This window comes from Haliotis rufescens, unplaced genomic scaffold, assembly GCF_023055435.1.
Source record: "Haliotis rufescens isolate VD_foot unplaced genomic scaffold, xgHalRufe1.0.p SCAF_2, whole genome shotgun sequence".
Taxonomy (NCBI): Eukaryota; Metazoa; Mollusca; class Gastropoda; order Lepetellida; family Haliotidae; genus Haliotis; species Haliotis rufescens.
The window spans coordinates 45,123,812-45,141,839 of record NW_025963890.1 but is presented as its reverse complement, the minus strand read 5'-3'; the positions used below and the strand labels follow the sequence as shown (position 1 = coordinate 45,141,839).

General features: G+C 39.2%; 2 protein-coding genes across 4 annotated transcripts in view; one reads left to right on the top strand and one right to left on the bottom strand.

Annotated features, from left to right (window-relative positions):
- Positions 1-18,028, bottom strand: part of LOC124127176 (scavenger receptor class F member 1-like) — a 408,153-nt gene that overhangs the window by 17,661 nt on the left and 372,464 nt on the right. For 2 of the 3 annotated variants that reach the window (XM_048400042.1, XM_048400040.1), the window contains exons 2-6: positions 2,605-2,689; positions 1,986-2,306; positions 1,761-1,851; positions 1,413-1,470; positions 1,003-1,063 (exon numbers count right to left, since the gene is read on the bottom strand). In XM_048400042.1, coding sequence (XP_048255999.1) covers positions 1,003-1,025 — 23 coding nt within the window. In that variant the 5' untranslated portion in view covers positions 1,026-1,063; positions 1,413-1,470; positions 1,761-1,851; positions 1,986-2,306; positions 2,605-2,689. Of the gene's footprint in view, positions 1-1,002; positions 1,064-1,412; positions 1,471-1,760; positions 1,852-1,985; positions 2,307-2,604; positions 2,690-15,257; positions 15,350-18,028 lie in introns of all 3 variants that reach the window. The other variant, XM_048400041.1, reaches the window with a different exon arrangement.
- On the top strand, positions 2,204-12,428 carry LOC124153036 (cell death abnormality protein 1-like). Its single transcript, XM_048399327.1, has 4 exons — positions 2,204-2,345; positions 8,023-9,042; positions 10,539-10,656; positions 11,582-12,428. Exons 1-4 carry the CDS (start codon positions 2,204-2,206, stop codon positions 11,904-11,906), a joined length of 1,605 nt encoding a protein of 534 aa, XP_048255284.1. The 3' UTR covers positions 11,907-12,428.

Genomic DNA, 18,028 nt, shown 5'->3' with positions numbered 1-18,028 from the left:
TCCTTTTCAAACGTGATAGTCCCGTTCGTGAGTTTTGTCATGATATTGGCCATACGGCACAACTAGAGATCGTCCAAGATGACGGAAAATCCACATCACTTCAGCAGACACTACAAACACCAGAGCTAGTTTGTCAGCATGTAAATGCTCGTGTCCCAACAGCACACTCAAATTGATCTCCTCCGTGGTCTAGTGCATGTATCTTCTGCCCTTCATATTAAAAGAGGTACAAGCTGGTACTTGTTTGTTCCATGTTCGGCATAAAGGGGATAACACAAGGATTGGTTGGCTTGGAGTAAGTAACCGAGAGGGGAATCCATGTTAAACTGCGGCATATCTCAGTGGGCACTATGAAACCAGCATTACTCCCGACAAGTATGAAATTTCTAACGACTGTCCACTTTGTCCGGGGGGCGCTACTCCCAATTTACAAGACGAAGGTCAAGGTCCTTAGTAGACGCGGCAATGAACGTGGTTATGCTCTTTGGGCATAATACTATTAGTGAATCTCTGAACCTTTATAATTCAACTATGTATACTATATTTCGTATTTGTTCACGAGTTATGCGATAAATCACAGGTGACAAAAAGTAAAATATGTCAACAATACAGTTCGATATGCATGCAGCCATGTCTAAAGTGTCTATGTGTCGCTGGTGTTTTGTGAAATATTCCAGTGTTTATAGTGAGTAGGGTAGACGTTGCAGCGTACAGTTGCATAGTGCTTCTAACACCCCCTTTCGAATATCCAGTTGATGCCCAAAATAGTCCCGTTCGCGTGTCTAGTATAGCTGTAAATAAAAAGGGTGATCTTTTCACGGGGGAGTAGTAAAAGTAGATATTTGACAATGGTCTATCAACATCCAAAACAAACCAAGAAACTTGCATATTTGTGTATACGGAGAGGTTTAGGTATGATGACAACGTATATGAAATTAGATGTTCATAATGTGTGTAATTTTTGAGTGAACCATGATTTCAATTATAACTAATGACACTCACATCAATATTTGTGCAGAAAGCATCAATAGCTGTTTCCAGTATCCAGTCTGTTCATCTCAACCTGTAAGAAATAAAAATAGAAGTTCAGCGTCTTGAGTAAATGTCGAGAAACATTTAGATTTCTGGAACTTAAAAAAGTTTCCTTTGTGACTGATGTCTGTTCAAATATTTAGTTTTACGAACTTTGGCTCAAGTCGCGAGCTTGAATTAAGAATTGTGCAACACAATTTATTATTTGTAACTAACCTTTCTGTATATATCTTTCATCAAGTGAATTAATATCAGTCAATCAAATAAAAACAGATAAGCCATATGGCTATTAATGATCGTACCGTCGTCAATATCTGGCAAAATCTATTAAGTGAAAGATACATGTCCAGGATAAAACGCTCAGTTGTGATGCTACATACCGATTCCTCCCCAGGACCCCTACTTTTCCGTATTTGGTGCCTGCGTCTGCGTTTGCAACTGTGAATATTATTTAATAATTGATATTCATATAACATATGGCATTCCAGCTAAATGTATTTCGTGACGAATTATAAACAATAAAACACTGCTTACCATAAAGAATTATTAGAGCATTAACTGGCACAGACCAGATTACATTGCACCAAGACTTGATCATATTGTTTTAATTGGACCATTAGCACCCTTTACATATACTGACAAATGTATGCCAGTGACAAACAGTTTTCGCTAACGTTTGCAAAGTTTAAAATTATTGCCTATATCCAGGTTTGAATGCGTTTACTTACCATATGGCATATACAAACAATCCCGCCAGTGCACATAAAAGCACACTCACTACAACTAAGGAAACACTGTAACCGAGGCAGCTAGAGAAATCTGAAACTCAGAACAAACGGAACCATTAATCCACAGGATAACCTCGGTCGACATTGATAAATACACGCAACTGTATTATGTTGCTGGGAAGGTTCGAAGTTATATCTACTTGAAAATCTCCTTGCAACTCTTACCGCAGTGAGTTTGCGTGATATCTGTATCAGACTTGTTTGTTTGTGGTGATGTCACTATACACGATGTTCCATTCTTGCACCCAATGGAACACTCGCCATCTACTTGGTTGCAGGTATTGTTGATACAATTGGAGTTGCACTCTCTGCGACAGTAGCTACCATGATATCCTACGTTACAACCTTCCAGACACTCTCCTGTATTGACCTGGCAGTGGACTATGTCGTGTAAAGGGCGACAGTTAGATGGACAGTTCCTGGCACATGCAGGCCCCCACTTGTTACTACCACAGTGTCCACCTCCAACTTCACTGGTCACTGGTACTGTGAAGGATAAACGGATGTCAGCAGAAAACAGCAACAGTAAGAGAGTCGGGTGATCCTAAGTGAAATAAAGACTTAAGGTAAATACAGCAATACAGATACTAAATAATTCGTTTACGTTTTAGAACTCAATTTTTAGAAGATCACATCGGCGTGCAATGTAAAGTACTGCATTTACGCGACCCAAATCCAACATACTTGATATTAAGTTGGTAATCTAGGTTAGTTGGTATATTTACACTTTCGAAATAAGGATGGCAAATGTGATGATGTTTTGTAGGTTCTGTTCAAACCTTACCGAACTGGAAGATGGAATGAAGCCCAACCGTCCAAGTTAAGATGTTCATTCCACATCGATACTGAATTCATCTCAAAATACTCAACTGAAACATGTGAAGTGTCATTACAACGAAACAGCCGACATCGTACCACACATTTCAACGACGATGTTGAAAATAAGTTTGTTTGTTGTTTAACGCCACACTCAGCAATATTCCAGCTACATGACGGCGGTCTGTAAATAATCGAGTCTGGACCAAACAATCCAGTGATTGTCAACAGGCGCATCCATCCACGCATTTGGGGTCGATGACATGCATCAACCAAGTCAGCGAGCCTGACCACCCGATCCCGTTAGTCCCCTCGCGACAAGCATAGTCCCCTTTTACGGCAAGCATGGGTTGCTGAAGACCTATTCTTTCCCGGATCTCCACGGGTCTAATCATGTCTAATCAGGATTAGAAGCAAAAACGTATATATATATATATATATATATTTATATATATAACACATTGTTTTTAATCCTATCATTTGTAGTCACAGGGTGATGAAATAGAGCATATATATGTTTGGAATTCCTTATCAAAATGTAAATAATAATAAAATGACTTCAATATTTTAGCGTTTTGTAAATTGCCACATGTAACAGAGTGTACATTTTCAGTACAGCTGAGGTTGGAGCTTCCGTTTTACAATAATAGGACTAGTTTGCTTTTTTCTTAATTGCACTGTTAACTGCACTGCTAAAATTGACATTATTTTATACAGTAATAAAAGTCTCCGCACGGGCTGAGGTGAAATCGAGTTAAACGGCGCATTGCGTGCGCGTGTGTGTTTGTGTGTGTGTGTGTGTGTTTGTCTGCTTGTACTAGTCCGGACTAATGCCGATTTCATACTTCTAGCACACTGAGATACCATGCCGCAGTTTAACATGAATACCCCACTCAAACACAGTATACTGACTCCGAGCCGACCAGTCCTTGTTTAAGCCCCTTTGTGCCGTGCGCCAGGCAGGGTAACAACAAGTATTATTTTTAACGTCTTTTGGTATGACGCGGCCGGGGATTTAACCCCAAACCTTCCAGCGGTCGTCCCCGCACGGAGAATTGCAGAGACAGTTAGAAAGGTTGATAAGATTGACGAGAGTGATGATTATATATTTTTGATAAGTTCATTTGTAAGCTATATCCCGTACAATTATGATTAATACAACCATGCATTAATTGTATAGAATACAAGAAGGATATGGATATTACAGAGCAGAGGCCAAGTTGATATGTTCTGGCAGACAAAAAGGTTTCGCTCTCTGAATTATAAGAATATACTGCAAAACATAACGATATACATGGCCATAGCGCAATACAGAAATGAACAGTGTGGATATCCTTTTAATCGAAAGACAGGGGATAAAAGAAATACTATGACTGCTATTAATTACGGTAGCAGCGTTAATATTTCGCAACTTATCAAACATACAAAAAGCTACATAAAAATATATGATAATGATATTTTACGGGATGTGACGTCACTGGCAGCTTGTTTGTCAACAATCACTCTCCCGGTACCACCCTAGTGACAAAATGCTCAGAACCAAGCCTCTAAACGTAAGTTTTTGACAAAATTTGAGAAATATATCAGTGTGAAGCAGAAAGACCCTTAGACAATACTTCCACAGCAGTTTCATGCATAATAGTGAAAAAAATGTGGGAGTAATTGGGATATTTTGAAATTAGGTGACAACATAGATATTAAAAACAGTATTCTTGAAGCTCTCAATTGAACACGATAATTTATGTTTTTAGTATTACTGTTTCTGATTATAATGAAGGTCTTTCTTATATAAACGTTATCATATATGCCAATCCACTTACACAGTGTTAATCCATCACTAAGATGATCTAATTTAATAGTACGTGGCCCAAAGTGTTCTACAATATATATTCAAGTTTCGTGCAGTTTCGAAACAATATGTTTCTGCAAGTTTATTTGTTGTTAACGCAAGACTAAGCAATATTCCAGCTATATGACGGCAGTTCTGTACATATTGATGTGACTCAAAGCAGACAGGTGAGCATCAGTGCATCAGTGTCGTGAAAGCCACCTAGGCTCTTGTGACTCATGTTGTTAATTGTGCGACAATGTCAATTGAAATATTTCCATCAAATAATGAACAGTGAAATATTCAACCCTGTCCATGACGCGATGTATTGTGTTATGTTATAGCCTAGGTAGAGTCATCATCGACACTTGATCTAATATCGGTACACTGCTTCCACTTACTCTTGTCATATCTTGATTCTCATGATAAATACCCTGATTCGGTTACAGATCAAAGCTATAAATTGCCTGCTTCAAAGGTTATTTTTTCAAAGTATACAAAAATTAATTTCGTTGATGGAATGTATTCCATGTTGCACAGCCACATCAAAATTATGTCTACATGTTCTTTTGTTTTGACAAAGTGGACTAAAACGGTTTTATTGTCTTTAATAGGGTTAATATCCATGAACCTTGGCATTTGAAGGACTCCTTTCCTTGGGAAACAAAGCAGACACGGATGTTTGATTTTTGAAATGTATCGTACCGAGAATCAATAATACGAAAAATAAAGTTATTGTTGAACTTAAAGTTGCCGAGAACACAAATTCCAAACTATAGCCACGATATGCGTCACATTTGACGGTCCTATGCCCGGCCAAAATAAATTAGACCCATGCTTTGATGACCTTCAGTACACTAAGCTCATTGTGTTTGTTAGATAAGATAATTCTTTGTAAGCTAAGTCATTATCAGCGCTAAGGGCCATGTATGACAACCAAAGGCAAAAAGGATTATGTATCTTGTTTTCGGACCCATTCGTAAACCCCAAAGCGATTTAAATAATTACCTTCCCTATTTTGTTCATCAGTCTCCATTCCATACACCAAAAACATCTGACGTCAGTTAACAATGATATCAACCTTATTTTACAACAATTCCTCACATCAATTTATTACATAACGAAGCGCCTAAATTGTCCTGTTGTGGTTTATATGAATCAATATCTCTAAAGTGTACAGATTACGTTCAAATTCACTCCCATCTTCTGAATAATGAGTACATCAATGGCGTGCATATGTATATTCCTGAATGGTTTACACTGCATAACATGCGATTCGCTTTTGTAATACATATTGATTAAATGATAAGCACTTTACACACAACATACACGAAATACATCGACATATTTTCTGATTTTCATCAATGACATATCCAACAGTCTGAACAAGGTAGTTCCACACAGCCTGTCAACTTACTAGTCTTCCGTGCTGTGTTTATTATACATATTTATTATTTATTAACTGAATGGACTTTCGCCAGTAAAACGTTAATGTCATTGGTAATACAAAATATGTAAAAGTGTTTCTCGGGCTATGTGTACAACCTGTAAACTGTTCACGAACTTCATAATGTGATATCAGTAGATAAGTCTTTTAATAAATGCGATATTTTAATCGTAATTACTTGAAGACTTGGAAACAAAAAAGGGACAGGTTGTCTGTACGAAGATGTTATGCAACAAATGCCCCGTATAAATAATTAATAGGCATAGGGACCAAATGTAAATTTAAAATAACAGACTCTGATAATATTTTCTGACATATATTTTCGGACCAACTAATACGTAAGTAAACTTACAAATGTATTTACAGTGTTCAAACTGAGTGGGGGCCTTTCGCTATTACTATCGATTACGTACATAATGCATGCGAATGACAAATAAGCACATAGAGATTCAATCTATACACGTACATTATGAATTATGAGAATGTAGTAAGTTTATTTGCAGTGGTTGTTAGGGATTCCAAATGACTGAAACACACGTACAATATTGAGTAGTGGCTGGATTGTGAAAAGAAATGTGATTGAGATTTACCACAGTTGGTTGTTGACAAACACGGGGCATACTTGAGATGGGTCAGTTACTAGAAAGATGGCTGTACCTATATAGGAGCAACACCAGCGAAATTCGAGGTTTTTAACGATCTTCTTGCCAATTTCGGACAAGATACCAAACTGAAAACACCGAATTCCTGCCAGCTTCAAAAACAACCCCGGTGTCCAGAATTCCTGACATCCGTGAGTGCTCTGAAAGTGTTGTAGGGCCTGTTACGTATGTCTGCTGCCACTTATATTGCCAGTGTCATTGTTATTGTGAACCTAAATCTGAATAAGGAAGATAATTTATGGATGTCACCTTCTGTTAGTTTGTCATCAGATAGATCTAGGAACTTTTTATAATTATTTATTTTGGTGAATTGATTATGTTCGAAAATTTGTAAATATTTCGTGTAGTATTTTTAATCATGATTATGTGGTGAGATTGAACGCCGATTCTTACCATGTGTAAATATATAACAGTGTTTCTCGTGCTTTGTGTAAAACCTGTAAAATACCAACCATATTTTGTGATCTTAATACATAAAGCTTCAAAATGCGATATTTCAATCGTAATTACATGGTGACTTAGATACAACGAAGGGACAGGTTGTCTGTACGAAGATGTTATGCAACAAATGCCCCGTATAAATAATTAATAGGCATAGGGACCAAATGTAAATTTAAAATAACAGACTCTGACATATTTTCTGACATATATTTTCGCACCAATTAATACGTAAGTAAACTTACAAATGTATTTACAGTGTTCAAACTGAGTGGGGATCTTTCGCTATTAATATCAATTACGTACATAATACATACGAATGACCAACAAATAAGCATTAACTAATTCAATGTATACGCGTACACCATGAGGTACGTGGCAGTGAGAATGTTGTAAGTGTATTTGTAATGGTAATCAGAGACAGCAAATGATTGAAACATACGTATAATATCGAGTAGTGGCCGGGTTGTGAAAGGAAGTGTGATTTAGATTTACTTAAGTTGGTAGTTGACAAATGCGACATAAACACCCAGCGTTATTTATTGAAATATTTCCTTCACAGGCAAAGTTGCTTTCCTATTCCGCTACTGCGCTGATGTTTCACCTCTCCTTATTTCCTCATATGCACTGATGTCGCTTGCCACAGTCACAGCCACAGCGACAGTCCTCGGCGAACTACCACTATTAATTTGCATTTGTTTTATTCTGGCAGCTTGGGATCTGTGATGATGCACGGGTTTATCTTTATACTTGGCGTGTGTCTGTGTCTTCCGTCGGCACATGTATGCATGCCGTCAGGTAATGTTACAATTACTAAGTATCATATGAAGTATGCAAACGAGCAATTATTATTAATACCATATTATCTTTCCATATGTTGACTGCCGTCAGCGTGAATTGAGAGAAACGATATCTGTCAAACTAATATATTTTTGATAATCTTGATAAATCAAAAAACCAAGCAGATTAAAAACATAATCTTGTTCTACGGCTACTTTCCCTCTCTTCCAGATTCGACTTGCACAGAAGGCCAGAAATGTTCACGATGTGGCTCAGATGGCAAGTGCCAAAGTGAGTGTTTTGATGGATATTATGGCTCACACTGTAACCACAGATGTAGCCAAGGATGCTTAAACAGTACGTGTACGTTAAACACACAAAGTGGTGTCAGTAAGTGCTCTCATGGATGTCAGTTAGGGTTGTTTGGTCGAAGCTGTAGGGTACCCTGTATAACTTCTTCACCTGGATGTAAGAGATGTGCATCTAGATGCGTTGGATCTTATTGCGTGCAAAATGACAGCTGCTGGGGAAACTGTGTCGATTCTTACTTTGGTTCCCAGTGTAAATCATGTTCTAACCAATGTGAACTCTGTAACTACACGACAGGAGAATGCCAAAGGTGTGCGGCCGGTTACACTGGAGGAAAGTGTGAGCATGTGTGTAACAACTGTTCAGGACATTGTACAACGGCACAATGTACTACATGTTTAACAGGGTATTATGGGCAACTCTGTGGTGACACATGTAGTATAAATTGTGATGTGTATTCCAATTCTACGAGTAGTCCTCCCATACAATGTGACAAAACGTCGGGGGAATGTAAATATGGATGTAAACGCGGCTGGTACGGTGAAAAATGTAATGAAGCATGCAACAGTGGATGTTATCACCGTGAATGTGACCAGAAGGGTGAGTGTAAACATGGCTGTGTACTGGGCTATTATGGCCCGGGGTGCATCCATTGTCACCCAGGATGTCATGGAACGTGCGACACCCACAGCGGACACTGCGCTGATGGATGCAAGAAGGGATACTACGGTTGGAACTGTAGCTTACACTGTGGATCATGTGTGACGAGTGTGTGCGAACAACAGACGGGATTGTGTGTGGTTGGATGTAATTCCATCTATGACAATGACTGTGACAAACTGTGCAAGGAGAACTGTTCTACGTCTGACATATGCCAGACATCCAAGTGGTGCAGTGATGCAATAACTTCCTCGACAACAGAATCAGATCTTGATACAAAAGGTAAGTATGAGACAGTTCCCATATTTAATCTCGTAATGGCAATTAGATATTGCTGTGAAAAGGGACATGTTATGCAAACGTATATCCTACATGTAGTTGTAATGGTTGGTCTGTTGGTTTGTTTGTTGTTTAACGCCGCACTCAGCAATATACCAGCTATATGACGGCGGTCTGTAAATAATCGAGTCTAGACTAGACAATCCAGTGGTTGATATCATGAGCATCGATCCACGCAATTGGGATCGATGACTTGAATCAACCAAGTCAGCGAGTCTGACTACCCGATCCTGATAGTCGCCTCTTATGGTAAGCATGGGGTTGCTTGTAGTTGTAATAATTATTATTGAAATACATACTCTATAAGTCTCTCGATGATGTCATGTAGTTGTAATAATTATTATTGAAATATATAATATATAAGTCTCTCGATGATGTGATGTATTTAGAACTGTGTTTGTTTGTGAAGCCTTCGATATTGAGAACTGTGTTTGTTCCGATTTCCATAACAGCAAATCGTATTTCGACTTAAATGAGGGTAGGTAGGTTTATATTCGGCGAATAACTCAGAGACTGTTCAATATTTCTTGATAAAACTTTGTACAGTTATCAGTCTAGCCATTCACTAAAATACGGGTAGGGTTTGATGATGACCCCTGTTTCCAGTGACACTACCTTACAGAGATGACAGCATGTACTATTCAGCCAGCAGCACATTAATCAGTTTTTTAGGCTTTTCTTGGGGACTGATTGACTGGGATATGATTATTTAATGCTTGTTTTATTCAGCCTGCCAGGTATTTGATACATGTAACTATGACGGATGTTACAAAGATGTTTGGTAAAAAGAGACGCTGATACATTCCTAAACTCTGGACGGTTTGTAATTATGTAATAGTGATAACATTTTCATGTCAAGACTCTAATAAACCAATTACAGGACAACACGGACACCAATCAAATCGCCTTACATGTACAGTCGAACCTCGTCGAACTCGATGGGACCTGGACGGAAGTTCGAGTTATCCAGGATTTGAGACATCAGGGGAATTTTATGCTTAACGTGGATACTTGGGACTTCCAAATGAGTTCGAGACAATCGAGAGTTCCGCATATCCAAGTTCGACATTACGAGTATAACTGAATTATGTGTACAGTTCGGTTATAACCATTATCTAACAAACAACAGAAAATGCCTAGATATGTTTCTGTTCTTCAGTATAATAATAGCCTTTGTACCTGTACTCGAATAGTCGAAACGAAGCGTGTTCACAAGGTGGTAAAAAAGACCTTGAGAATGCATGTGAGGAGCTAGTAAATAATTTTTCTTTGAACATAATGGAAGATGTGATTAATTATATGTGTTGACATTCATCTTGAATGCAGGCATATGTGTAAACAAAATATATTTTGCCCCGGCAATGGAGGATTGTATGTCCCAAAGTAGGTGTGGAAACATGATCCACTGTATTATTCATAAGTACTTCTTTTGTATTCAGTGTCTGTTGAACCTAACTACATATTGGACGTGGGAATCATCCTGGCTGTTCTGCTACTGATTGTTGTTATCCTATTGCTGTTGCTTCTTCTGCGTAAAGCACCACAGTTTTGTCCACGGTAGGTATGCTTATACTTAGGAGAGAAAACAGCCAATCGATACATGTATCGTTCTTTACAGTTGTGGGATAACGTAAGGGAAACAAAAAAGAAGATTCGTGTTTAGATACAATAGGAATGTACAAAAGAAAGACAAGTATGTACATTTATGAGTTACCTAAATATCTTTGCACTGCATCAGATATATGTTGATTAACGATAGTGGACAAACACTCATTTCCGTCTATCTTCAAACTTAAATCTAATGCATGATTTATTTCACTAAAATTATATGATCAGAATTTTAAGTAACACAGATTTTCTTTAGTGGCTTTACAATTGACACTCAAATACATAATGATATGAGTTTCCACATGGATTACCACATTGACACACTGGATCATATTTTATCTCTGTTGTGTAGAAAATAATAAGTTAACTGGCTTTACATGTATCCTTATCGAGTATGATCAATATTCCAACTTTCTCACATCATGGGACAAATATGAAGGTGCAACACATTGCTCTTTGCCTATGTATGACTTGAACTGGGATATAAATGTACAATTTCTACCTGCTACAGGAATGGTGTTCCATGACCTTACAGTTGATGGAATAAAAGAACACGTTGAGTACTTTAGTCTAGTAGTGAGACCCACAAGATTGTCTGAATTTCTTAAATGATATGATTCATTTGAACTTGCAGTGGTAGTTATAATGTCTTTAAGATTAGCTGGGGTAATATTACTTTGTATTTTGTAGAACATACATAGCTTACACTTCCTCCTTCGTTCCTTTAACGTTAACCCTTCTGTTTCATAATAAAGATGTTTGTGTTTTGAGCCCAGAAAGTATTTTCGCAGCTCCTTGTGAAAGAGTTTCCAATTGACTTGATAATTCTACATTACACCCATTTCGTATGTCTCAGACTTATATTTGTTTCTAGGAGAATATTGTCCAACGGAAACGACCCAGAACACGCTGTGGCTGTTGAGGAAATGCGTCATATGGATACACGATATGAACCGCTGCATCGGTACTGGGACATAAACTATAGTGACATGCACAGAAACACGGCTGCGTCCCCTGATGCTTCCCAATCCCCTGTACACCCGTGTGAAGGTATACATAACGCATCTGACGAAAATGAAAGGGACACAGATGTTGAACCTGACATCGATGGACCTCGAAACGATAGTGAGAAAGAATCAAGAGCAGTTGACATTTATGAACGATATTTGTCTCCTTGTATGCCTGAACCTCTTTCGTAGTATGTGAGTGCATTGATGCTAAATGTTGTACATATGCACAGGGATATATAAAACAGTTCCATTTTTCTCAGCTAAGCATCCCTTAAACCAGCTGTAGATGTGGTTCAGTAGTTTTGAGACATCACCTACTTACAATCTGAAGACGTCCCTATACACGATGTTAGTTTAAGAGATAGCTGAGAACAAGAAAGAAGTGGGCAAAGGTCACATGACCCCGTTATCCCCGCTGGTCAACAACAAATAGTAAATAGTTTGTAAATAAATGAAATATACCTGTTGCTTTAAGTCAGAGGAACTGCCCTTTCCTTTGTAACCCCATGAGGATGCAATATGTTTGAAGTGAACACATGTTTTTGCAAATATATTTCAATCTAGTGGGATAATCAATGCTTAGCACAACATACATTCTTGATGTTTCTTAATGTGTCCATGGAAACGGCAAAAATTAAAAAATTAAAAATCTTCAAACTAGCAAAAGGCACAAGTACTCATTGTGGTAAATGGGTGTAGCACGTTTGGTGAAGCTAGGGTGCATTGTTAAAAAGATATGGGCCGTACAAAACACCCACCCTAAAAGTTTAAGTTTCTAATATTTCCATGGAAACGGCAAAAATTGAAAAATTCAGAATCTTCAAACTAGCAAAAGGCACAAGTACTCATTGTGGTAAATGTGTGTAGCACGTTTGGTGAAGCTAGGGTGCATGGTTAAAAAGATATAGGCCGTACAAAACACCCGACCTAAATGTTTAAGTTTCTAATGTTTCCATGGAAACGGCAAAAATTGAAAAATTCAGAATCTTCAAACTAGCAAAAGGCACAAGTACTCATTGTGGTTAATGCGTGTAGCACGTTTGGTGAAGCTAGGGTGCATAGTTAAAAAGATATAGGCCGTACAAAACACCCACCCTAAACGTTTAAGTTTCTAATGTTTCCATAGAAACGGCAAACATTGAAAAATTCAGAATCTTCAAACTAGCAAAAGGCACAAGTACTCATTGTGGTAAATGTGTGTAGCAAGTTTGGTGAAGCTATGGTGCATTATTAAAAAGTTATGGGCCGTACAAAAGCTCGGACCGAAGGACGGACAGACGGAACGCTATATAACCCCTGATTTACTTCGTAAACGGGGGTATAATTATGTTCTGATGCACAAACACAATTATATAAGCTTAAAATATACTGTATCGTGTAGCCTTTTTTATAGCATAGCTTAGTCAAATGTCTGATTGTCAGCAAATGTAAATACTAATTTCAAGGTTGCCAAACAACTATTTTCAGCGTAAGTTGCAGACTCCAATGTCACTCCTCACTCACTGCCATGTGAATATTATATACTGTACCGCAAAAGAAACGTCACCATGGATAGATATATGAGACCTTATTTGTCCAAACACTGTTAACATACTTTGAGGCATATTAAAAAGATGAAACTTGGCAAAACTGATCATCAAGGTTGAAAATTAAAGTGTCAAATGTTCTTAAAGTGAAACACAATACTTGTCTCTGAGAAAATAGTAACACAAGTCAGTAACCCGTGTGTCCGCCATGTGCATTGATGACTGCCATGCAACGTCGATACATGGAATGGATGAGGCGGTTGATGCAGTCCATCGGCACTTGAGCCCACACTCTGAGGAACGCCTGACGCAGTTCAGATGCAGTTGTCGGCCCTGGTCGGACGTCATTCAGCCGTCTTTGAATCTCGTCCCACTGGTGCTCAATGGGATTTAAATCGGGACTGAGGGCAGGCCTCTGCATGGTTCTGATGCCATTCTCCTGGAGTAAGTCTGTAGTTGCTCTCGCAATGTGTGCATGGGCGTTATCATGCTGAAACTCCAAATGAGGTATGGCATATGGTCTCATGACGTGATCAATGTACCGAGCTGCTTTGACACCATTGCCTCTCCCTGGACCGATGTTCTGGAAGACAACAGGGCCGACCCTTTGTGCAAGACCAGACTCTCTCTCTCTCTCTCTCTCCTCTCTCTCTCTCTCTCTCTCTCTCTCTCTCTCTCTCTCTCTCTCTCTCTGTCTGCTGTTGAGATACAGTAACGGCTCTCGTCTGAGTAGAGGACTCTTCTCCACTACGGGTGGCGCCAATGCTGGTGCTGTGTTCCCCACTGAAGACGGACCCTTGGTCTTCCACTACGTGGTCGGTCATCTGTAGTGTTGGTGGTCTGGTACCGTTGCTGGAGCATGTATATGGTCCTTACGTCGACTTGAAATGCATTGGCTACTTGCCGGGTGGTTTGTTCAGCTTGCAATCGTCCAAGGGCTTGGTGTCGCTGATTTCTTGTCAATCTTGGCATGTGGTAGCAATTCACAAACGAATGAATGTTATCCGATCAGGGTGGATTTTAAAAGGGCAAGAAATTGGGGAACGCATGTGCATTTCAATTTGCACGGAATTCACGTGCATCGGGTTAACATGGCCGTTGCCGTGACGCGTTTGGGCGATCGGTTTTATGTCATAAGCTTTGTTTTTTCTATCATCAAAATTCCTTTTTCCGGACAAGCTAATGTTAAATTTTAGAAACTTCGATATTTAAATGACAACAGTTCATGCAATGTTACTTGGGGTGACGTTTCTTTTGCGGTTCAGTATAAAATACATTATTTATGTTCGAACAGATATATACCTCAGACCAAGCAAATGCTAAATGTCAAGAATCGTATGATATCCTAGAAATCATAATCCGGATTCTCTACTGGTGGCGCCAATGCTGGTGCTGTGTTGCCCACTGAAGACGGTCCCGGCGATGACGCGGTGTCAGAATGGGTCCTCGGTGTGGCCTGTGACAGTGGAGGTGTCTGCTCGTCAATCGTCGACGCATGGTGTCCGCACTAAGGTTTCTATATGTATGTGCTCAGACGTGTCAGATGGCACGGATATTATTTATGCAAGCTAGACTGGATCGAAAGTAATCTGCCAGATTGTTAGACACCATGATAAATTCGTGCATGATTTTCATCCTACTATCACAGTTCGAGGAGTTTCAACAAATTTCTTTCTTTCTGTAATTATATAATGGTCGAATGTTCTTTGTGACGGAGGCACCTGAATAAAGAATGTTCACCAACCTATCAGAGTTCTGGGATTATTCTAGCAATATCCTCGAAGTCTACTTTCTGTGGCCTTTGTGACGCTTGCAAAGTCTTTCATCACACACAGTTGTGTAAGTCAGCTAATTGACTCCAGCATCTGATTGGGATGGTGTAAGAAACCACTGTACTGCCCCCTTCTAAGTTATTCATTTGGCAAGGGATGATTGCAAAGGCTTGTACATTTTCAAGTTTCCACAGATTCCACTAGGCGGATAAGGCAAAATGTCGGAGACAATAATACCCTACCTTCTTCTCGCGTCAAACGTGTCCACCTCAAAGAACCTCTTCACACTCACGCACCATGCATTTGTGCACGTGGGATTCCACACCCGTGTCTCCTGCAGATTACAAGCAAAGGAGTCACTGATGATACCAGGCGAAAAGCTAAACCATGGCCTGCCCTCCTGGTAGCAACCACCACTCGCACTATTTGCATGACAAAAGTAAGTGTTCGTTGCCTGACACCGCACAGCAGTACTCCCGTGGCATGTAAATTAACCAGAACAAACCAAACCAAACATGCATATGTACATTGATCACGTATTGTCGTCAACCATTAGATTGTATCTGCATTGGAACCCCACATTCAGCTGAAGATATTTTTTATAAAGAACAAAATAATACTAATGAAAATACCATGCTAAAATATACTATTCTCTTCGTATCAATTTGTTAGCACGTATCGGGTCTGTTTCTGTTCCTGTGCATGTTAAATGATTACAAATTTTCTAATGCTTCGCGTGGTTAACAATGACAATTTTAACGGATATGTAGTTATTTATCAAAACAGCAATAAGCTGTATACATTTTTCCCCGTTAATCATTGTGAAAGTTTCCGTATTCCTGCATGATTTTAACATGTAGCTAGATCAGCAATGCCGGTAATGTACTACGATGTAACTAGGCTCAGAGGACAACTGCGTGACTATAGCAACCGTATATCCGATACTACTTAGACGTGTGTCCCACCTTTCCACGATAAGTACGTTCTGACTAGTTATATTACTGGTTAGGTTATGATGAGAGTGATCACTTGCAGTCGACCTAAATGGAGACATATTTGACAGCTACCGAACAACCATAATCGAACATAATCATGCACAGTTCTGTGACTTGTTCATTTGCTATTACATTATTTAGATGAATATTTGCACTCCGGCCTCATAACAAAACGTACGTGAGCAGGTATGTTTTGAATAACATGGTTTGTTAAAAAGAAAATTGATATTCCGAAAAACATTAAGGACTTACTACGTGTAAAATGCCAAATCTATCAATCTTGTTATCTGTATAAATAAACCGTATTCATTGTAATAGATTACAGTCAAAGATCATGCAGAGGCGATATCGTTGAACTCAAAATCGTCAGGTGTGTTACCCCCTATCGACTTTCCTACTCTGGTGTTATCAGACGGACTAGTATAGGTAGCGCTACTAAGTGACTATATTGTCAATCCTTTAACATAACACACCTTGTCATGTGCGACTACTCTACTCTGCCATGACGTCACAACTACCGCGCCTGTAGACACTATGTCATGATATAGTGATGTTAACCGTAAACGTTACCCTTTCCGGGCAGATCCTTGGGGTATGTTTGTCTTTTTGTTTGTTGTTTAACGCCGCACTCAGCAATATTCCAGCTATATGACGGCAGCCTGTAAATAATCGAGTCTGGACCAGACAATCCGGTGATTGACATCATGCGCATCTATCCACGCAATTGGGATACGATGGCATGAATCAACCAAGTCAGCGAGCCTGACCACCCGATCCCGCTAGTCGCCTCTTACACAAGCATGGGCGCCTTTTACAGCAAGCATGGGTTGCTGAAGGCCTATTCTACCCCGGACCTCCACAGGCCCCTTGGGGTAATGACTGCATTGTCTTTTATTGTTATAATTAAGGTATTCTGGTGTAAATAACTAAATACTGAAATTCATAGACACAACCTATATTACGTCACTCATCAATTACGATTGCGGGTGTTTGCGATTGTTTGTGATTTTGTCAGGTCAGCCAAAAGTTGTTTGCGAATACTTTGTAGATATAAGGAGGAAATTATTGCCATTATATTATCTAAAGAGGCCTTCAATGTTCAATATAATAAATCTATTTAAAAGTCTAAAAACCATTATATTAAAAAAATCTCTAGATGTTGCTGTCAAATAATCAATAAGTTTAATCTGCCGACATGTACTTGAATATAGATCTCTGATAACTACCTCATAATGCTATGCCGTATAGCCTTGAGTGATTAAAGTTCAAATGAAATTTAGTAATGCCGAATGTATTTTCGACTCTTCTGACCCCAATTTAAACCACCTTACCACAAACTGAGCTTTTCGATGTTTCACTGTGTCAAACGTATTCAGTCTGATCATCACAGCCAGATATGAGATGGCAGTTTGCTAGATAAGGGGCACATGTTATGTTATATGTGAGTTAAGTGTAGGTGTTCTATTTTTGATAAACCGCATCCGTTGTCGTGTGGTAGAACGTCTGCTCGGAGAGCGGAAGGTCGGAGTTCGATCCCCGTCCGCGTCACACCAAAATACGTTTAAAGATGGTACTTGGTGATACAATGCCTGGCGCTCGGCATTAAAATAAGTGGCTAAACAAGCACTGGTCGGCTCGGAGTCAGTATAATGTGTATGAGAGGGGTATTAATGTTAAACTGCGGCATGGTATCTCAATGGGCTAGCACTATAACATCGGCTTTAGTCCGGACTAGTACAAGCAGCCACACGCACACGCACACGCAAACACACACACGCACGCACGCACGCACACACACACGCACGCACACACACACGTCTGTCTAAGTGTCCGTCTAAAGGTAAACTTAGCATTTGCAAGAGAACCTACACATCAAAACTGTCAGAAATGCAACGGTGGCGAGTACACGAGAATGATGATACATATCGTCAGACATAAAAGTATATGTGAAGCGAGAAAAACTACAACATTTGAACGAACTACGCTTCAGAACAGTCCTTGTATTACAGTAGTCACTA

What these genes read in the sequence shown, in the direction of transcription:
- LOC124153036 (XM_048399327.1), top strand. Translation starts at nt 2,204, where the DNA reads ATGTCGTGTAAAGGGCGACAGTTAGATGGACAGTTCCTGGCACATGCA. An exon ending in GTCAGCAGAAAACAGCAACA is followed by an intron (nt 2,346 to 8,022) that starts GTAAGAGAGTCG and finishes CCTCTCTTCCAG; the next exon opens with ATTCGACTTGCACAGAAGGC. An exon ending in ATCAGATCTTGATACAAAAG is followed by an intron (nt 9,043 to 10,538) that starts GTAAGTATGAGA and finishes TTTTGTATTCAG; the next exon opens with TGTCTGTTGAACCTAACTAC.